The sequence below is a fragment of the Pundamilia nyererei genome, unplaced genomic scaffold, assembly GCF_000239375.1.
Source record: "Pundamilia nyererei isolate P.nyererei 1_Seehausen unplaced genomic scaffold, PunNye1.0 scaffold00046, whole genome shotgun sequence".
Lineage (NCBI taxonomy): Eukaryota > Metazoa > Chordata > Actinopteri > Cichliformes > Cichlidae > Pundamilia > Pundamilia nyererei.
This window is the reverse complement of record NW_005187447.1, coordinates 1,509,598-1,531,050: the sequence shown is the minus strand read 5'-3', so window position 1 is coordinate 1,531,050 and position 21,453 is coordinate 1,509,598. Positions and strand designations below refer to the sequence as shown.

The window sequence follows — 21,453 nt, the reverse complement described above, 5'->3', positions numbered from 1 at the left end:
TTCGCATTCCCCCAAAGGCTGTTTGCTCATTAAAAATCACTGACTCGGTGGGAAAAAATAAACCTGTTTATCTCCATTTCAGCAAACTGCAGAAATATTTCCTCACTGCGTGGCAGTATTGTAACTCGCATCTGAGTCATTACAGCATCTTTAGAAAAAAAAAAGGTCACAGCACGGTTGCTAATGACAACCTCCAAGACTGCTTCTCTTCTTGGATTGTGTGTGTGTGTTCGTGTGTGCCCAGTGGTTGCCTCATTTGTGAGGATCAGTCGCCCCCTGCTGTTTTACATTCTTTGACGTGCGAATATGTGAGGTTGTCATGCCAACCAGAGGGGGGCATTTCTGAAGTCAGGAAGTAAATTTAGCATCCACCTGTGATCATGAAAATCAGACGGTTAGAGTTTGATACTGCAGAACCATAGCGTTTGCCTTTGGTATTAGTTCTACCGATCTACACATGAGCTAACGGAGATAACATGCCAATAAATAAACAAACAAACAAACAAATAAATAAAATTCTTTGTAGTTTTACAATAGTCTTTAATGTTGAGATCATTGACTGTACATAATAGATGATTGTGGTTGCCTATGAGTTTCTCAACTCATATTTTGAAGTTTGGGATGTTGCATTTTGGATGGTTTTATTGAGTCAAAAATAAAAGATACCCAGACAAGAAGTCATTTAGAAGAGTTACAAGTTGAGAAATCCTTAGTAGCAAGATGCGTTACAGGCTATATCTGCACAAAACATTTATTTAATTTAATTTAAATGGTCACTAGGACATAAAAAAAACTGAATGCACAGAAGTCAAATTGCTCAAAAACTGCCAAACTTTGCCCCCAAAATAAAGTTTCTGATGGATTTTTCCCCTCAAAGTTATTCACCATGTTAGCTGTTTGAGAGTTTTTTTTCCTATATTTAAATTCAGGTTATTTGATGTCTCATCTTTATGTGATATCACACACATACACACCTTGTCTTTAGTACTTTGTAACATTTAAATTAAATACTACAATTTCACTCACTAAAACTGGTGTGCAGATTGGTTGGTAATTGAAGTCATCACAGAGAAGCTCACATCATTTGTTGGATCATTCTACTGGCTGCATGACACTAATAATGCATAAGGCTCTATCTCCATGAAAACGACTCTATTCATTTCTCTTTGCAGTTGATAGCTGGTCACTATGACAGAGATGCTCCAGCTGTAAGTTTCCTACAGCATCCTCTGTCAGTCAGTGGTATTCTGTTTTCACCTCAGCTGCTTATCTCAAAGTTGAAATGAGTTTAAGTCTGTCATGGCCAGTTTGCCTGTCATCACTGTAAGTCACTGAATTGCCATTCACGGTCTCTGCTAATTGGTTTCCGTGTGCATGGTTTAAGCCTTGACACAATTTCATCAGAGGAGCTGCCCTCCTACGATGGCTTCATTTCTTTTCATATTTTTCTTTGACATTTTGGTCACATGGGGGCAGCAAAAACAAATCCAAAATGATATTATTGTCTTAAAGTTGACTTTTGGAAAAAGCTGCCTAATTACACATCCAGCAGCCACAAACATATATATATGATGAAATCCTGAGTTATCTGTGTAGGTTCATGTTATGGTAGACTAAAACACTTGAATTGAAGGCAAATGAACTTCTCTTTTTAGGTTCTTTAAGATGTTTCACCTCTAATCTTCCAAAAGCTCTTTTGAACCATGCGTCTGTGATGTGGGTGTTTGGTATATAGGCTCTCCCATGAACAAACAAACAATTCAAGCACTCCACCAACACAAGGTGCAACACAGGAGATCCAGCTCACCAGGACAACACTTAAAGGAGTTTTTAAAAACATATATATCCACAGTTTGGACAAAGAAGACAGCTGCTTTATGAGAGGAGAAGGGTTCATTTATATCCATCGTTAGAGGTGGACTACGATACCAAGCATCAGCCATAAATCTTGAGATCCCTTTCCAGGTGTTTCAAATCCCAGTTACACCTTGATCATGTGACCTTAGTGACACATATAATGGCAGGATTAGTCAGCAACTTTCATGACCACCTCCAAGCTGTTAACCTTATTAGGAGTTAAATAGAAAGAAGTTTGGTTGCCTTTTAATCTAATATTCAAGACATTAATCTCAAACTGTTTTTCTTGTTACCTGAAAGGATATTCACACAACTTAAATTGTTTTAGACAAGCTTTCTGGGCCAGTTCACGACCGGCACTGTCCTGTTGTGTCATTTTCTGTCTAGTTATGCTTTAACTGCATTGGTAGTTTGGTTGGTGAAAAATGAAGCTGTTGTCAATCAGATAGCATTGCACAGTGGATCAAATCTGATGGTACTTTTCTGTTTTCGTAATTCCATCAAATTTGACAAGATCCGCAACACCACTGGCTGCAATCCCAAACCATGACAGAGCCTCCACTGTGTTTTACAAATGGGTGTAGGCGCTCACTGTTATAGCTCTTTCTTGATCTCCTCGGTACAAATTGAGACAGACTTTCCAAATTTAGATCGATCACTCCATAAAACATCATGCCACTGACTTTCAGTGCACTTCTTGTGGGCTGAAAATGAGTGACAAAAAAAAATCAAGTCTAAAATGAACGCTAAAAATCAAAATGAAAAAGGTGTGCAAACTGACAGTGAACTGTAAAAAAAAACAGTAATTGAGTTATATTATTGAAGTGCACTATTATTTATCATTATCAATCCAAATTAAAAAGTCAGTTTAAGTCTAATTAAGACTGTTGTATAAAATGTCATAAAAAATCTATATGAACAAAAAATGTTAGAATTTTGTCAAATTTCTGTCTGACAAAAACCAACCATGTGTTAATATTTTTTTTAATCTCGTATGTATGAGTTGTTTTATAAAATCCTAACTTGTTTTTACAAGATAATAACTCATCACATACACAGTATTATATCTGCCAATTTAATAGACTCAAAAGACGCCGAGTTAACACTCAGAAAAGTGAGCAAACCAGTAAGTATTTACATGTTAGGAACTAGGACCAGTGAATTTTTACTATAAAAAGACATTATTTAAATCTATCTGTTATGAAGTATTACTTAACTTTACATAAAAAACATCTGATCAACAATTTTGTTGTTGTTTTGTGTGTGTAGGAATATGTTTGTTTTTTTTGTTCCCAGGTCCATCAGGAGGTCAAACCAGCCCAAAGGAACTATACATATAACACAAACACAGCCTTTCACATACAAATTGGGATTTAATCCACTGTTTATATAAACTACAAACTATGAATATGATTGAATGGATTTGCACAGGCAATAAACACATCCTACTTTTTGTTTTTCATTAGGCTTTTATTCATACAGTGACGGTGCTCAAACATAATATTTCTTTTTTTTTCTATAAAATATATTAACTTTCAGTTCCTGAAAGAAAAACTAGATATAAATCATCAAGTTTCATTTGATAAGAAGCAACTCATTTTCAAGTGTCAACCAAGGCAATCAACTGTATCAGCGGTCAAAAATGCATTGCAGATTTAAGAAACCACATTCTAATAAAGACATTTGTATTCTTCTGCCTAGCGAAGCCACGACGCTCAAGCACTCAGCCGGCTGTCCACCGACACACACACGACAATGATCTCATGGGTTTTTCTAAAGTAGCAAATACTTTTAAAATACTGTAGCCACAAAAAGAGCTTCACGTGAGAGAAAAGCAAAGACAAGAAACTCAGGGTGAAGAGGGAGGAAAGTGACGAGAGGAAAGCGTTTGAACCGAAGCGAGTGAACAGTGTTTTATGATGTCCTGCTCTGATGTTAGGACTTTTCCCTCCTCTTCGCTCTTTGACCTCGCTGGATGACAACTCTGGCTCGACAGCGGCAGGTGAAGTTCTCAGGTATCACAACAGCTCGCTTTCCCCAGGTGCTGAGTTGAAGCTGTCTGTACGGTGGAACAGGATCATTAAATAGATAATCAGTACCGTTCAGCTGAGAGCTACAGATACATTACCTAATTTTCCACTGTATTATAATTGTGTTTAATGCTTTATAGACAGTAATTATACTTCCACATTATGGTAACACACACATAGTAACTGATTACAGCTGGTCGCCCACCCACACACACAAACACACATAAATAAAAACAGAGAAACATGTACCAGACAAGTCCAGGGACTTATTTCTGTTTTGGGGTAGTCTAGGTTTTTTCACGGGGGGTTTGCGATTTGGGGGCTTCTCAACGTTATTAGGGCTTTCCCTGTCAGTGCCTGAGTTCAGCGAGGACAGAAGACACAAATTAACAGTTAGATAGAGACGCTTCACGCAAACAGAGATCAACAAAACGTGTTTCATTCACAAAAGTGTGCGTATAACATTCTAAGGTGAATAGCTGCAGCTCATAATGCGATTATACCTGCATCACAGGACATTGCTTTTCTGTTCCTCTGTGGCTTCACTGGTGCTTGAGGCCTGAGTCCTTCGTCGCCTGAACAACATGTGATTGACACACAACAGGAGATATCTTTAAATTTTGTTTTGGACGGACAAGGGACAGAATAACTCTGCCGTGATGTTATTGCTCCTGCCATTTTCATGTTTTTTAAATGAGACATTTAATATTGTTACATTTGTTTTAAAAGAACACTCGATCACGTGAACTAATACACAGAAAAGGGTATGCATATGAATGCAGAAAAGCAAACAGGCTCTGTGGTCACTTCTCATGTCAACACGAAACAAAAAATAACTGAATCTTTTTCTGCTGTTAAAGCAGGGCCAGTAAAACAGTCAATTTGGCTAAGCAGGCAAGTATTAACTAAGTGGACCTAAGGTGGGGGACTGCTTTTGGCGTAATCAAATACGCCAAGGGAGTTTATCGCAGAGGCTTTCGTCTTATTATTCTAAAGGCTAGACTCTGCTTCTGCTGCTACACTGGAGACTGGAATTACCAGCATCATTTCAGCCAGAGTTTTATAGTCGGGGGAACAATTCTCCAGGGGAAAGGATCAGAAATCACCCAAAGTCCCTGAATGTGGGACTTTCTGATCCTGCAAACACACTTCACCAAGAGGAAATCGTGCAATGTGTCTGCACATAGGAGTAGCTGCAAATGTGACCCTGTAGTGGCCACACAGTTACTTTGATGCCTTGATAGAGGATTCTACAAAGGATAATTTATATAAAGAAAACAGACAAGATTACAGCATTTAATGTTAGGTTAGAGCCACCATCAGTGTTCTAATCAATTCAAATCTATCAAATTTTACATTCCTGTTAAAAAGTTCAATCAGTAACATTTTTGTCAATTAAAATATTCAGTTAAAGGATATCTGCACACAACCTAGTTATATCTCTTTTTCTTCTTCATTTCCTTTGTGGTCCTTGACAAACCTTTGCAGTCCTATGGCTCTGCTTATAAGGTGACAAATTCTAGGAAAAGCTCGGGCCACTGGACCCAGAAGTCGAACACTTTGTTGGCATGATTTGAGCCCACTTGTCCCCTTAGAGCGAAAAATCGTCGACAATCAATGCAAAGTTGTTCTGATTAATGAATTTTATCCTGCAATGAAACATTTCTGCCCTGATGGGAGTTTTCTCTTCCATGATGACAATGTATTCATCTACAGAGCACAAGGGCTCTCTGATGGTTTGTTGATTATGATATCAATCATGGACCACCATCAAGCAACAACCCTCACCAAATGAAGTAAAATCTTTGAAAGATTTTGTTTCATGCCTTCTGCAGAGTTCTGAAGACTTCACGATCAATGCCAAGAATTCTACCCTGAAACACATCACTCACTGACTGGATTGTGGCTTAAAGCAGGTCATTGCGGTGGCAAGTCTAAATGCTGTTAATTCGCTAAATCAGCAGGCTAGTGGTTGTTGCTTCAGAAAAGTAGAAATAAATTGTTTGAGTACATTAAAAAAGCATGTCTGCTAATTGTTTTTAGCCCAGGTACCTTGGCTTGCAGCTCTGTCTGGCAACCCATGTATTGGCTTATCAACAGGAGGTGGGACGGGAGGAGGAGGTAAGTTCCTTTCATTGGCTGATTCTTTTGGAAAAGTCACAAACGAGGAGGTCTTTGGCTAGGCATGAGTACAGCACATGTGAACAAACACAGAGACAACATCATCAATGAACACATTTGGTTTAAATATACACTAAAAACAACTGAGCAAACAGAACAAACCGACTTGTGTGTGGCTTTAAATTTCATACCTTTTCAGGAATCGGGGGAGGGTGACCTTCAGAATCTCGTCTCTTTTCCTTCTCTTTCTTCTCCATATTTCCAGGGTCCTTCTCTATATCTTCCTCCTCCTCTGTAGCTATAGATAAAAGAGAAGTGAGTGGCATGTAGACTTGCGGCAAAGACTGCGGCAAAAACTCTTTGCAAGCTAAAACAAGCTTTTTGACCTGCAGCAAATGAACACGGTTGACCTGTGTATTACCTGGCAGAGCGTCTGAGCTCTCGAGTCGATGCCTCTGCCTCAGCTTGGACAGATTGGGTTTGCTGCTTTGTGGCGGGGGGTCAGGTTTTGATGTCGCTCGACTGACAGAAAAGCCACCTCCTCCTCCACCTCCGCTCATCTTCCAGCCTTCTGAGAAAACTCCACCTGCATCAGGACACGCATGTCTGTCTCCCTGCGTGTCCTGCGGATGCCACTCTATGGCTGAAGCCTCTATGCTTTTCAGAGGATCTGTTTCATGTTTTGGAGATGGCGTCCTGTCCGATGGGTATGGAGGGAGTGGCCTTTGAGCTAGTTGAAGTGCTTGGACCTGTCTGTCTGTCTTTCTTCCCTGATGTCTGCTCTCATTCCACTGATTGTCCACTTGCATGTCTGCTGGCTTGTTCTCCGACCATGACCTTTCTATCTGTCTGCCGCCCATCCACTGTCTTTCAATTTTTCTGTCAATCTGCCTCTGAGTGTGTCTGTCTACAGTCCACTGTCTGTCCATGTGCCTGTCTGGATGCCTGCTCTCAGTCCAGTACCTGTCTGTTTGTCTGTCGGTCGTTCTCGCATCTCTGTCTTGCAGCCTGTCGTCAAACCACTGTCTGTCTACATCGCCATGCCTTGCTGCTATCATCCACTGCTTGTCTGCTTGCAGCACCTCTGCCGTCCTCTGTTTGTCGTCCGCCCAGTACTTGTCTGTATCCTCCGGCTGTTCAAACACAGCATCCACTTCAGATTTCTGTCAAAACAAAACAAGAAGAGGTTACGGACGCGTTACAAACTTTCAGTTAATAACAATAGTGGATTACACTGGCCCTACCTCTCTTGGAGAATAAAATGGGTGTTTGCTTCCACCCACACATGTGTGAGGGATGCCTGGCACTGGTGGTGGACTCAGAACGATAGTACTTTTCCCTTGGAGGTCATTCATTTTCCCATCAGCCGCCTCGCTGGGAGATCCAGCTCTAGCAGTAGACCTTGGAGGCTGGAGGAGAGTGTATACATTCTCCATTGCTGTCCTAAAAGTTGGAAGATGAAAAAATGTCCACAATTTCTCCTAATTTATCCCACATATTCAAAATACACAAAAATGTAACAAATTTTTAGAACAGGGCGTTTAGAAAGTATCAATTTTCTGGCGAAAATCAGATATAATACCATTGTAATCTGTATTTGACATGCAGCGTGTTCATTTCTAATCACTCGGCTGACTGTTGGATCCAGAATCGGAGACACCGGCTGCCATCTACATCTGTGTACACACTCTGGTATCAGCCTGCCTGCGCTTTGGCAGCTATCAGCCATTTCTTATATCAACAAAGAAATAAGGAAGATTAAGAGAGATATTTGTTGAACTATTCATAGGGTTCAGTGCTGTGGAGTGTCCTCACAAGAATCAAGATACTAAGCAAAAGATGTGAAGATGTAGCGTTGAATATGGAAAGATAAACTCCTAGTTGACGTTTTGTATTTCCATCTGTGAGTTCAAGGCCAAATCTTTCTTGAGAAGAATCCTCATGCATGTGTGTGCGTGCAAATAGACTAACCCCGTGGGTGCTGTAGCAACAGTGTGACTCCCATCTCCATAAACCTCAGCTTCTGACTCGGGCCCCGGATGGGACAGAGTTTGGTTGCGGCTTTTACGGAAACCAAAGATGGCCAGCATGTTTCTCCTCTTCTTCCTCCTCAGAGAGTGCGCTTTGTGCAGCGACGAGAGCTGACTGCAAGAGGTGAGAGAGATCGATGAAACACACATGGTTCATTCCAGCACATTCATGTTTGGTGTCTACAGATGAGTCACCTCCATCAGGATATCACTGAATTCATCACAGCCATCCTGGCTGTCTCATCGGCTGCTGCGTTTTGTGTGTTGCTAAGCTACATCTCGTGGTATACAGTGATTTATCCAAAGTTCACTTTTTATATTACAAAAGTAATCATTTTAAAAGCACCGACTTCGCCTCACGAGCTTCCGCGTGGAAAGGAGCGACATGATTCTGATAAGCTCTGGATGCTGTTTATGAATTCAGCTTCACCAAAATGAAACCTGCATCTCCACATCTTAAAATGACGGTTTTGCATTTGAGGCAATGCGTGGCCACTTTTGTGTTAACAAAATGGATAAAAATAAATTGAGAGTTAACCGTTAATTTTTTAGCAGCCTCAGGAATTTGTTGTCACCTCAGAGAAGCGAGTAATGTTTCAGATTTATAAAGCTGGACAAGGGGACACACTAACAGAGCTGCAGTACACTTCAGGTGAAAGTATTGACATCTAGAGCATTTGAGCAGAGTGGGGACTAGGGAGAGAGACCTGTGCCTGCTCCCCAGATACAATCGGGAAGATAAAAGGAGTGTCTTCATTGCTTCATTGCTATCAAAGATCCAATTAACAGCTGAACCAGGAAACATAAGGGAACAATAACGTGGAGTGGAAAGACTAAAGTTTTGATCTATGCACTGCATTTGTATGAGTTTGTGTATCTATTTTGATCATTTGTGTGGAAATATAAAGTTTAGTGACCTGTGACAGCCTCAGGCAGCAACTTTACGCTGAACACTGATAGCTGGCATGCTGTGGTGCGGTGGATTTTATGTCCCCGAGAGCCGTCTTGGAAAAAAGTCACTATAAGTTATTAACTTTACTCTATGATTTTTGATGCAAGCATGACTGCGCACCATTTAAATAGGAGAGGACGAGGATCAAATACATGTGAAATTGTAGAACACCTACTGCAAAAATGCATTCTTGTTCTTAGTAACTGTGAAAAAGAGGTGAAAACATGTGGACTAAAAGGACTGGAATAAAGTTATGCAGAGATATTTTCAGTATTTGTTGCAGTATCTGATATGAGATGCAATGTAGAAGCTGAACTGCATGCTCTGTGTCTTTGTCTTTATTTTTGTAACACTGTAGCAACTGATTACACATTGAACAAAACCACCAAACCAGATCTGACGTTAGGTCACAAAGTACCTCCTGGAGATCTCTGTGAGGTACCTTAACGACTACTTTGATCATCAACATGCAACCACCAACTGACCGATCATCTTACTACCAAATCACAAACTCTAAACAGTCCAGCTCCACTAATCATCACAAAGTTAATGATTTAATTAAGAAGAGATGAGGGTTGCCGGAATTTGCACGATCTGCCTCTGAATGTTCGAGCAGACAGCGGGACATAAGGAGCGAGCCAAACCTCGCCGTGAGATTGCATCAAAGACAGACAACACACTGGCCACAGAAACAGTCTTGTTGGTTTATGAAAATCATGAAGCATAAGCCAATTAAAATAACAGCTCAGTAAAGGTGTGAACACACACGCTGTCAGAACTCAGCAGGGTTCACAACAAAGGAGGAAGAATCATTGATCTTATGTCTTGAAATGCAGGGTTTTCTTCTGAAGCCAGGTCAGTTAAACTGCAGACATTTTGACTGAAGGATTAGTGAACTAAGATTGTTAACCAAGATACATTTCTGCAAACTAACATAATGAAATGTTTAAAAATATCACATTTACTAATTAGGAATAATAATCAAAAACATAGCCTGCAAAAAAAAAGAAAAAAGAAAAAGAGATAAAGTAACAGAGATGCAGAAACCCCTCCTGAGTAAGTAGAAAACCTTTCAACCCTTTGAAGGTATCTGTTTTAAAAATTCTTTTTATTCTGATGTTTAAATATATAATCAAGTCGGAGAAACACACTCAACACAGTGCATCAAAAAAATGTAACCACATACAAAGGCAGCTTTTCAAAAGGCATAATTAAGAATAAAATACCATTTCCAAAAGGCTTTCACAGTATGACTACTGTTGTTTATAAGGAAAATAACCAGCTAACGTTACCGAACAAATACTAAACCTATTTATCTTGAGATATTACAAGTGGTGCCCGAGATTGTTTTCAACGAATTAAAGGGAACCCACTATGCTCATTTCCTCTATATATTTATTCTTGGACATTACTAAAATAGTTTTGCATGATTTTGAAACGATGTCTTTCATCTTATAACAGGCCTTGGTGCACCCCTCAGCTCATCCTCTGAAACAAGCTTTTTGAGCTTTCTTCATCCTTCCCTTAAGGAAACTTTCTTCTGATTGGTTGTCCCTTATAAAAAAAAGCCCATCTAAACAGTGGGTGGTAGGAGATGTATGCCTGGGATTACCATATTTAGGATATCCCTTCTCTCTGCCATACAGAGCCAAGAGTAGAAAAACGCTGTTAGAGTAGTTTGAAGCCTGAGCCTTTTGCTTATAGGGATTAGTTGTACTTATACATACACTGACCTCATTATTTTAAGCTTTGGCCATGATTACCAGGAGCACCATATACACAGACAGAAAAGAAGGAAACGCAAAACAGGAAACTTCACTTTCAAGTCATTATCTATGTGTTTAACTAAAATGAATTGAAATGAAATGAATCGACAGCTCAGCATCTTAGCAAGATAAGCAGTTTGATTTTAGCTACAAATATCTATTTTATTCTACAAAAGACACATTTTTCAGAGTGCCTGGCTTTCAGTGCAATACAATAATTTGTCTATTCATATTGTGTCTTTTGTTATCTTCTTTTCTTGGCTTGCTACTGAGACAGTTTCCCTCTTTGTTGCATAATCGGATGGAAATCATTATATCGATTGATGAAAAATTCTCTTGGAGTTACTTATTTTGTAATTCCCCTAATGCAATCCATGGATGTGTATTGCACACATACATTTTAAAATTGCTTCAACCCATGTACCCATTTTCCTTTTACCAAGTTATGATAACTATTTACACAAACTGAACAGAGCATTAGCTGAGCTCGGGTAAATTCAGCCTGGAGTATCGGCTGATGGTTCAGCTGATCCTCATCTTTGTAAATATCCAGTTTGCAAATCACAAAAAGACACCGTCTTTAAAGAGTTTTTTCTTGCACATTCTTACTGCACACCTGCAAGCCACCTTGCAAGCCACCACAGTTCCTTCTTTGCATTCTGTGTCTGCCTTAATGCATATGATGCCCTTTGTCATTCATGCCTACTCTGTTCTCTGCTAAGGTCTTGATGCTGCTCACCAGTATGCAAGTGAAAGCTAGCTATTTTTTCCCTGCCTTATGCTTTCCAAATATGTGGACAGAAGGGTGGGGATTTGTCCCAAAACAAAACCTGCTAAATATATCTTACTGCAGACTGACAAACAATCTTCTTCCGACTGTACCCACCAAGCACTGAATGACCACTAACATTGTTTTCTGGGCTAAATCTTGTCAGGTAGTCATGGCCTTAAAAACAAATCCCTGTATGTCTAAATTTGGTTGAAAAAGTAAGTTAAAATTCATCTTTTCAAGACATTGCAAAGATGTCTAGAAATAAAAATGGACTCTTTTTGCTGTTAGCGCATTCAAAGGCAGTCTGACAACACAGAGTGATGACTGCAAAAAAATCCCACAAAACCAAAACAAAAAATTTATTCACAACCCCATGTATTCAAATTATAAAGAAGCCCAAAAGCAGTAAACATGTCTTCTTGTATTCACGGTAAACCAACCAACTCTTAGACAGCTTATTAAACACCTGCATAACTATGCAACAATAATCTAAGGGTGACAATAAGTTCACTGTGATGGATTACCCTGCTCCAGCAGTCGTGAAGTCTGCTGATTTTCGCAGTGCAGCAAAATAACGGAAAATTATGACTGGTGGGAAAAGTAGGAGCTCTTTGGGAAACAACAGCAATTTTAAGTAAATGTGAGATGCAGTTTTGAAATGCAATATTCAGGGAATGTTTTGTAAGGTCAGGAGAGAATTACAGCTGACAGGTTGCTAACAGAGTGTAAGTACTGTCAAAGTGCAAATATAAAACAAACTCTTACCTATCAGGGAGCACTCTTTTCGTGTAGAAATCAGGGAGTCCATCATCCAGAGGGCTTATCCCACCATTTTCACTGCAGTGCTGTGCACACACAGACACAAACACACACTTAAAATCTTTTTAGAGAGGTCAGTTTAGTGGGTTTCATTTGTGAATGTTATGTATTTGCAATAAAACAAATGGATTACAATGCCTTTACTGAGATGACATAATCCAGTTGCAGGCACCCAATTTGAATAGATTACTTCTGCAAAGATAGCAGTCATCGCCAGCAGGCACATATTTTGGGAAATGGGAGAATTATGCATAGATATATAGATAAATGGTTGGAGATTTGCGTAAAGGTGATGTATACTGAATTATTGGGTGCAGCTGCAGATTATTTAACATTTTAATATGTGTCAAACAGTGCCAAGATCAGGCCAGCTTTACTCTCTCAGACGGGATGTGCCCTCCCTTGTGTCTCCGCGGAGGCCTTGGACGAACTCGCGTTACGTGATGAAGGGGCAGACCCTGCGTAGGCAGCTCTGACAGACCCTCCCAGGATGCCGAACGGGATAGCGGTGACGAGTATGATGGCACGGAAGGGGGTGGAGAGGAGCTGGAGTCATCACACAGGCCTGATGGCAGCGAGGAGCAACAAAGGGATAGAGAGGATGTGAGGACAAGAAACTGAGAAGGAACTGTCAAAGAGTGGGGAGATTACAGGGAGCCATCATTTCTGCTTCAAAGTCATCATATTCAAAACAATCAGTAACTGCTCTGACATATAGTGACTCAGACTTGGCTCAGGCTAGATTATAACAGCCATTAACAGACTTCTGAGAAGAAGAGATGGAAAAGAGGGGAAAACCGACTACAGAAAACGCTAATGGAGCTTCGGGAGAGACAAGGAAGGGGTCAGAGCTGACTGAAGAGAGAGGATAATAGGCTATACAGCAGTACTCACTCAGCCTGGTGGAGACAGGTCGTATTCGTCTTGTTCTAGAGCTGTGCTTCTTAATGGCTATTGTGTCCTGGGAGAAAAAAAGAAAAAGTAAAAGTTGCTGAGATGCTGAGGGAAGGAATTAGAACGAGACACGCATGCAAACAGGAAAACAGGTCAACGGAAATATTGTACAAGACGACCTTTAGGGCAATCACCGCTTTTGCCAATGAAGACTTGTCAAATCAAGGTGCAAATTTTAGACATATTGATCATGATGCTGTTTAAAATCCAGCAAAAGCTTATGGATTTCACATGTAGAAAGAGCAAAAATGTTCCCAGTGAAGCCTTTCTCTAGTTGAGTGGCCTTATATGTATAATGTAGGCCCAATGAAAAAAGACTGACTTTATTGTGTGTAGAGAAAATGTGGCAACCACAAATCAGCAGAAGTGCTGTTGTGCATACGTCACATAACTGCGGAGTTGGTGTATGGAGCCATGAGGCATGTTAGAGTAAGGTAAGAAAAACAGACTGAGGAAACCCAAAGTTTTAAGTTAAAGATCCAATTGAAAATAAATTACTGCAGAGAGATTATGGGAAGAAACAAAACAGCTGGCTAAGTGTTTCTGGCCTTGATAGAGGTGCTGCTCTAGGGATGACACAGCCAGTCTCATCAATTTGGTCCAGACTGAAATAGAAAGTAGCACAATAAGGGGGTGAAAATTTCAGCCAACTCAAACATTTGGTTTATATATCTGCAATATAACTGTACCATCATTTAGACACCAGCTTCACAAGACTGCTAATATTATCAATAGCCCATCAAGGTAAATGAATCTTAGGTTATGAGTGCAAAATTAGACGTAAATATAATTAATTACATTTTAAATATAACAGAAAGACCCAGGACGGATCCTTGAGGATCTCCACAGGTAATGTTAGCAATTACTGTTACTGTCACCAAAATCAGGCACAAGAGCAGACAATGCAAAGACCGTTTACTTCCCTCAAGAATATTGACCCGGACTGTGATTGCGTAAAATATTTGAAATGAAGCTTGATCAAATGCATTTCATTAAAAAGCTGAGACACCAAAGTACTGAAGCCTACAATGTCCATGATGTATTAGTTGAGACAGCAAGGTATTTGGTTTCATTTTTGCAATACAACAATCTTCACTAGCTGTATTACTCAATGAAATAGCAGTGTTTCAAATTCCTTGCAGGTAATGATTGAGCAGACTGTGATGTATAAAGTCCCGTACTTAAAGTAGATTCTTGAGATAATGTCAGGGGGACGGTTTTACTCCTGCAGTTTTACCAGCTGTGTTGTAGATACTGAGCTATTGATTTAGTGCGTCAGCAGAAATTTCCTTTTTCTTCCTTTTTTCAGGTTTATTCGGCCTCCTGGCATTTCAGCCATATTGGTAACATTCAGATAATATTTGGTTTCAGGTTTAGTTTTCTCATTTGAAGAGATGATAAGAAGAATTCTGCAACTAATAGACAGACAAAAGCTCTAATTTACTGTTAATGAGCAAATGTAGATATAGCACACAGCGGAGAACTCATTTTAAAACTGGGAAAGGGAAGGAGGTGTAGCTGCTCCATAAGAAGATAAGAATATTTTAATAACTTCAGAATTTTGTGCATCAACATCACGGAGAGCCACAAACTTAAATATTCATCTATAAAAAGCCTGCTTTTTCTTCATTGTCCATTGTCTATTGTATCTAACAATAACTTGATTTCTGTTTAATGCCAGTCAGGCTTTCAGGGTAGCAATTATTGGCCTTTTGAAACATGGACATTCAATATCGTGCTTCAATCACTACAATCAGTAGAAGCTTCTAAAGGCCAAAACACAATTGTACTGACTATACATCATCAATTCAAGTATTGTTAAAGCGTCTCCAGTGAAGGAGTGGGAGCCTTTCAATATTTCTGACCTTTAACTGTAGTGTTCCTGTCAGGAAAGTCAGCTTAATGTTTCAAATGTCAAAACCCGGAGGAAAAAGTCCTCATTCCTGCAAGTTTTGTCACTACTGAAACACTGTTTTTGCCCTAGCTGTAGTGCTCAAGTTTAATAACGGGATAAACAAGCAGGGGATCGTAAACCTAATTTAATCAGCACACTCGCTGATGCATATATGATTGCAATGACAAACATGAAATATTGCGATTATGCAACAAAATACAAAACTGAGAAACAATTCTCCTTTCCATGTCAGACACAAATTGAAAACGGTTTGAAATATTAGACTAATATATGTGAAATCACACTACTTCAGGGTCTTCATGAGAGTCATGATACTTTATCATAACTCCAGGAATTCAGTTTCTACAGCTAGCTGCTCAGAGGCAAAATAAATGCTGAAGGCAAGGTGGGGGGGGGTACTTCCTGGGCTTTTTCAATTTGCTAAAGATTGCTAAGAGGTAATGTTAGATGGGATAAAATTAATTTAAATCTCTGAAATGATTTTGTTTGATAGCAAGAAAAGATCACACGGAGAGGGCTGCAGGTAATAAAGCCCCCTCAGCCCATTTGTGTTGATAAAATTGGGCATACTAAAAAAAAGTCAAACATTTCCTGTAAACATTTACATTAGTTATCATTTCATATTTACTAACGGCATCCTTATCTCATTTCATTTCGATGGCATGTTGGTGCAGTGTTTACTGTTACTGCTTTACAATTAGAGGGTTTCAGTCTCAACCACCTGGTTCAAACGGGTCTTTCTATGTGTTCTGGAGCTTGGATGCTTCCTCAAGGTACTGTGACTTCCTCCCTTAGTTCAAAGACATTGGTGTTAGGTTAAATGGCAATTTGAAAATTTGAAACTGGCCCTGAGTGTGGTTGTTTATCCGTCTGTCTGTGTTGGCCCTGTGATGGACTGGTGACTAGACTGGCCCACCGGCTCCAGCCCAGCCTGAATTGGATAAATAGTTACAAAAATTGAAGGATTTAAAGTAAACAAAAAAATTGAAAAATTAAACTCTGCGCCTCTCGCAACCGCTCATTTAACATCGGAGCACATGAACCCTGGGTAACGCTCTGCTATGACTTCAGGAATATGCAATTTCAAAAGTGTAGCTGAAGTTCAACAAAAAATTCTGGGAGGCTGAATTTTCTGGAAAATTTGATAGCGATTGTGGTAGCGACCACAATTGAAGGCATGATGTAGAAAATCACAAATTCCCAATTTGTGAGGTGTACTCCCTTCACCCTCCAACTGGTGGCGGCAGATGGCTCCCACTCCCTGAGCCTGGTTCTGCTGGAGGTTTTGTTCCTGTTAAAAGGGAGTTTTTCCTTCCCACTATTGCCAAGTGCTTTCTTACAGGGGGTTGTTTGACTGTTGGGGTTTTGCTTCTTGGCTGTTTTTGCGATTTAGCATTATATCAATAAAACTGAATTCACTTTAAATATTTAATTGAATATTTCTCGTATATGGGTCCCAAGACACACGTAAGTTCACTCACTATGCTGGTGCTGAGCTCTTCATCTGTGATGTCCAGAGAGTCCCTGTGCCTGTTAAACCTCCAGCCTGTCCCATCTTCACACGTCCCCTCCCAGCATTTAAGATGAGAGACCTGCCGAGTCTGAGAAAGACAGCACTCCTAAAACTTTTGCTCCAAACAAAACCTGTGTATCCTTTACAGTTTCACAGTAAATGCTTTGTGTTTACCAGGTTCTTATGGGTGGCATAGAGCTCCTGAAGGATCTGGTCCACGATGGAGTTGGTGAGATAGGAAACCACTGACAGCTTTACTTCTCTGCAGAAGATTGGGTTAGAGGAAAGGGAGAGACTGACGGGAAGAAGCTTGGTAAAAGTGAGAGCAAATCAATATTCTTCTTATCAAATTCAGACTTATTGTTGCTGCTTCAGCGTCTCACTTACTCCAAGGCTCTGTGAATGTCCTGTGCTGCTCTTTCCATAAGGGCAGTGCGAATGGCAGAGCGAGGGATGGACACACGCTCAGAGACAGATGAGAGGGGTGGGCTTAATCTCTCTGCTGCAGAAGAAGATAGAGGGCAGAGCTCGCGGCACAGAGACACCATGGAGTCGACAATCACCTGCAATGGATGCCAGCGATCGGTGACTCTGTCATCTGTTACATATCAGTGTCAAAAAAAGAGGCTGCTAGATGTACCTGCAGCTCCTTGTCAGCAGCTTTGGCAAGTTCGCCAGCCAAGGAGTCGAGTCTCTGCCGCACCGGCCCATCCACAGACAGCACATGAGCGAGCTCACACAGTGAAGGGTAGAGCTTGGAGCACCACAGAGAAAGGATTCATTCATATTCAGTGTGACAACAATGCAAATACTACGCTTGCACATTTCACATCACTCACAGCGCGAGAGTTCCTCGCCTCTTTTAGCACTTGTTTTGCAGCTTGAATCTCCTCCATCTCTCCGACGCCCCGTAATAAACACACCTGCTGCTGGACACGCACACAGAGGCGCTCCATCACCTTGGAAACAGACAGACGGGGGAGTGTTACAAGTGCAAACACTCACAAACAGACGCAGATGCGAGCGCACGCTGACGAGCCCTACCTGTTCGGCGGTGCTGGTGACCAGGCCCTGATGGAGCCGCAAAGCCTGTCTCTGAGAGAAGCGCTGAGTCTGGTTGTTCCTCACCAGAGCACGCTGGATCTGTGCGGCAAAACGATTATCACGATTATACTCTCACCATGAAAACATGAAGAGCACAAACAGAACATAAGAGGCGGCAATGCAAGAAGGAGATTTCAGCAGAAGGAAGAAAGTGCAAAGAGCCAAGTAGAGGGCGCTGTCATTTTACAACAAGCAACAAAAGCATCTTAAGACTAAGATGACTGTAGAATCCTTGTTAAAGCTTTAGAGGTGGCTCCCTAAAGCTCTTAGAAATTAACACAGCCTTTATCCAAAGCCCTTGTCCCTCTCCTTTCCTCAAGAGAGAAATAATTACAGTAATAACTAGAATTTGCTTGTTAAGTCTAATTTATGAATCTCCTAAAATGCCACTTTCCCGATGCTGTTTGAGTTTACATTCATGTATTCATAAACAAGTAAACAGAAAAATAAATGAACAAAATTATTGCACATTTATTCACCACTGTCTGTTTGTCAGCACCGCAAACAGAATATGTAAAGAGGCTCTTCATGGTAGGCGCTTGCACTCAGTCTTAAGTGCTGCAGAACTTTAAGAACATGAAGAAAACATTCTTTCACAGTTAGGCTTAAGATGAACTTGCTTTCCCGATAAGCCTGTAGTACAGCTTCATCTCAGACATATGAAGCTTTTAGATAAACCTCGTCATCTCTTGATGAATTTCACTGTTTTGTGCGAAACTACGCAGATTCCTCCAGAGGTCCAAATTTTTGCACAACACGTTTCTTTGAGCACGCAAAGTTTTCATTCAAATACCTCATATTTGTTTTCATTTGCTTCGGATAATGTCTTTGTCTACAGTCATAAACATCTGCTCATTTATGACCTCAAAGCATTTGATGAATTTATAAAAAGGGCAGAAATTAATTTTGAAGAGTCAACACCAAAGTGTTTTGTTGTGAACTAGAAGAATTTAATTAAATCCCTCTAGTGTTTCCTGTAGGTTGAAAGCTTTTAGGGATTAGGGTTGTTAGGTAGGGCTCTTTATCTCTGTTTTTGAGTTACCCCAACGGTCCCCAGGCCACTGATGAAGAAGCTATTAAGCTTTTTTTAATCTTCCCAGTTTTAAGTAGTACTGTAATAACTTTATTGGTGGCTTTACTCCAACCGTCCCAACCTTGGTCAACGCCTGCTCTGTCCTCTCAGGGGCGCTGCGGTACGCCTGGCTGATGTCACTTAGGGGTAGAGGCATGTACTGTAAGGTGAAATTACTGAGAGGAGAAAGCAGAAAACGAGGGAAGGGACAAGTTATTAAGGGAGACAGTAAGAGACTAAAAAGAGAAAATAAAGTGGGTTACAGAGTCCAGGGTTAGTTAGGGTTAATATCCCCACTGGACAGAGCTCATCCTAAAATATTTTTCCTGTGCCATTCAGTGACTGAGTAATACTTTGATCCTTGCAACCATGTCATCTTTTGCCTAAAGGCAAGTCTGGACCACTTAAGATAGCAAAGTGGAAAACAACAATTTGTACAGCTGAGCAACATGGTTAAATGTTCTCAAACATTCTTTAATAACATTTCTTAAAAATAGTTCTAGCAGTAGATGTGTAAGACATGCTCTTATTTATTGATTAGAGTCCAGTGGGCATACATACAGAATAGATGTTGATAATATATATTTTTTAACACTCTTACTGTTCAAGTGCTCGGGCCACATCGAGAAATCCTGCTGCGGAGGTGTTGTTGCGATCCCATGTCACACTCCTGCAGGGCAAGGTCAGAGTTGCATAGAATACAAACTTCCACACAGAGCACAAGTCACTGCAAAGACTGCAGAAACCCAGGAAAAAAAACTTTGCACTTAGTCTTTCGTTCACCTGAGTGTTGTGTTGATTTGAAGGGCTTTGCTCAGCATCTTGGCTCCAATGTCTTCCATGCTATTCCCGCTCAGATCCACTTTTCTCAAGCAGGTGTTGCTACCCAGGGCGTTGACTAGCACGGTGCCCCGAGAACGCAGGCGTGAGTCGCAGAGGGACAAAGACTGAAGGGCCTATAGAGGGAGGGGTTACAAGCATGTGAGTTAATAAACGAAGCGGAGAAGACTGTTCAGGAAAAAGAAAAGAAGCACGAGAAGCCAGGAGGTGACATTTAGCAAATAGTGCTTTGACTTGACTTTACATGCTGTTTGCATGAATTATTCACAATATGTGTAGTGATATAGACACTGCGCCCACAATGTTAACAGAGGAACAGTAATAATTGATGAAACAGTGACACATCTCTAGTGAAACATGATGCAAAAATTATGTGCCCAGGAATCTGAGCAGTATTTTAACTGTAAGCAGAACCCTACTTTTAATTAAAAGCAGTATAAAGAAAGTTGACATATGGGGAAAAAAAATGTACAAAAACATATTCTCATTTTGAATTTGACACAAACAAATATATGTAATCATTCAGTCTTCTGAAAAAAACATTATTTATTATTTTAATAATTTAATTAACTGAAAGTCAATTAAGTTTATCTTTGCAGAATATGATGAATTTTAATGTCTCTGCAGCTGATTTATGCTTTTTCTATTTCTACTGTTTGCAATCAAAGCACATTGCCCTTTAATTTTTGTATATCTATTCTAGTTACTCACACATTCTTCTTCTTGGATGAGTTGAACTAGCTTCTGCAACACTTCATCCAGAACCCTGCAGATGACAAACACGGAAACAAAGCAGGATGAGCTGGGTCGAGTCATCTCCTGCTGCCTGAGGAATGGCAGCCACTTATGAAAACAGAACTACAAGAACAAATGTGTATATTCAAGCTGGCATATGCAGTGCAAGCATGTTTGTGCTCAGATACACACACAGTCATGCGCATAGGGTATATCCATAAATAACTGCAGTAAAGCGTGACAGAGAGCACTGACAGCACCTGTTTTTGATGTTGAAGTTCTTGCCCAGATGAAGGTGTTTGAGGGAAGGGTGTCTAGAGAGGGCTGGCAGGACTGTGAGTAAGTCTGCGTCGAGACCTGTCAAAACACACACACACACACACAGCTCGACATTAGCAGCCCACTCCAACCTCAGCTGCCCAAGGGTAAAAAGTCAAGGTCATGGTAGGATGTTCTGCAGCGTGCCACTGTACCGTTGTCGGAGATATCGAGAGTAGCGATGGAGGAGACTCTAGGGAAGAGTTCCTGGATTACAGCAGCTCCTGCAGACCTTAGCTGGAGAGAGATAGAGACAGATGGGAAAACTAACATGTGCACAGCCATGAATCAGAGTCATTTTAACTTCTGTCTTTGGGGAATTGTTCCATTTTCCACAGTGGGGCAAATTTATGGATTTATGTCCCTGCAAGCTTTGCTTTGTTTGTGATCTGCAGCAGTTCAGCTCAAAGAGAGGGGAAACCCTTTATGCTTCAGTACACAATCCTCTGTACTGTTTAGCTATTTGATTTACTTAAAATATATAGGATTATCATTAGTAAGCTCTTTAAATCTAGTAAAATAAGTAAAAGCATAACAGATTTTTGGCAGTTGACAGTCATATTATAATATAGCTGACACTTCTGCACTTACAGTATTTAGTGTTGGAAAGAACTACAATTACAAGTACATAAATATAATTTAGAGGTATTTGTGT

General features: G+C 40.4%; 1 protein-coding gene across 3 annotated transcripts in view; it reads right to left on the bottom strand.

Moving 5' to 3' along the window:
- Nucleotides 1-3,292: 3,292 nt before the first annotated feature.
- LOC102194044 (leucine-rich repeat-containing protein 16B-like) overlaps nucleotides 3,293-21,453 on the bottom strand; it is a 33,247-nt gene continuing 15,086 nt past the window's right edge. For 2 of the 3 annotated variants that reach the window (XM_005732269.1, XM_005732271.2), the window contains 23 exons: nucleotides 20,954-21,035; nucleotides 20,741-20,837; nucleotides 20,457-20,511; nucleotides 19,689-19,861; nucleotides 19,507-19,575; nucleotides 18,988-19,081; nucleotides 17,774-17,872; nucleotides 17,569-17,688; nucleotides 17,370-17,483; nucleotides 17,117-17,292; nucleotides 16,904-16,991; nucleotides 16,698-16,817; nucleotides 13,242-13,308; nucleotides 12,725-12,912; nucleotides 12,294-12,373; nucleotides 7,980-8,153; nucleotides 7,253-7,451; nucleotides 6,430-7,171; nucleotides 6,200-6,306; nucleotides 5,940-6,066; nucleotides 4,391-4,462; nucleotides 4,137-4,244; nucleotides 3,293-3,916 (listed from right to left, as the gene is read on the bottom strand). In XM_005732269.1, the coding sequence (XP_005732326.1) occupies nucleotides 3,876-3,916; nucleotides 4,137-4,244; nucleotides 4,391-4,462; nucleotides 5,940-6,066; nucleotides 6,200-6,306; nucleotides 6,430-7,171; nucleotides 7,253-7,451; nucleotides 7,980-8,153; nucleotides 12,294-12,373; nucleotides 12,725-12,912; nucleotides 13,242-13,308; nucleotides 16,698-16,817; nucleotides 16,904-16,991; nucleotides 17,117-17,292; nucleotides 17,370-17,483; nucleotides 17,569-17,688; nucleotides 17,774-17,872; nucleotides 18,988-19,081; nucleotides 19,507-19,575; nucleotides 19,689-19,861; nucleotides 20,457-20,511; nucleotides 20,741-20,837; nucleotides 20,954-21,035 (3,192 nt within the window). In that variant the 3' untranslated portion in view covers nucleotides 3,293-3,875. The remainder of the gene's footprint in view (nucleotides 3,917-4,136; nucleotides 4,245-4,390; nucleotides 4,463-5,939; nucleotides 6,067-6,199; nucleotides 6,307-6,429; nucleotides 7,172-7,252; nucleotides 7,452-7,979; nucleotides 8,154-12,293; nucleotides 12,374-12,724; nucleotides 12,913-13,241; nucleotides 13,309-16,697; nucleotides 16,818-16,903; nucleotides 16,992-17,116; nucleotides 17,293-17,369; nucleotides 17,484-17,568; nucleotides 17,689-17,773; nucleotides 17,873-18,987; nucleotides 19,082-19,506; nucleotides 19,576-19,688; nucleotides 19,862-20,456; nucleotides 20,512-20,740; nucleotides 20,838-20,953; nucleotides 21,036-21,453) is intronic. The other variant, XM_005732270.1, reaches the window with a different exon arrangement.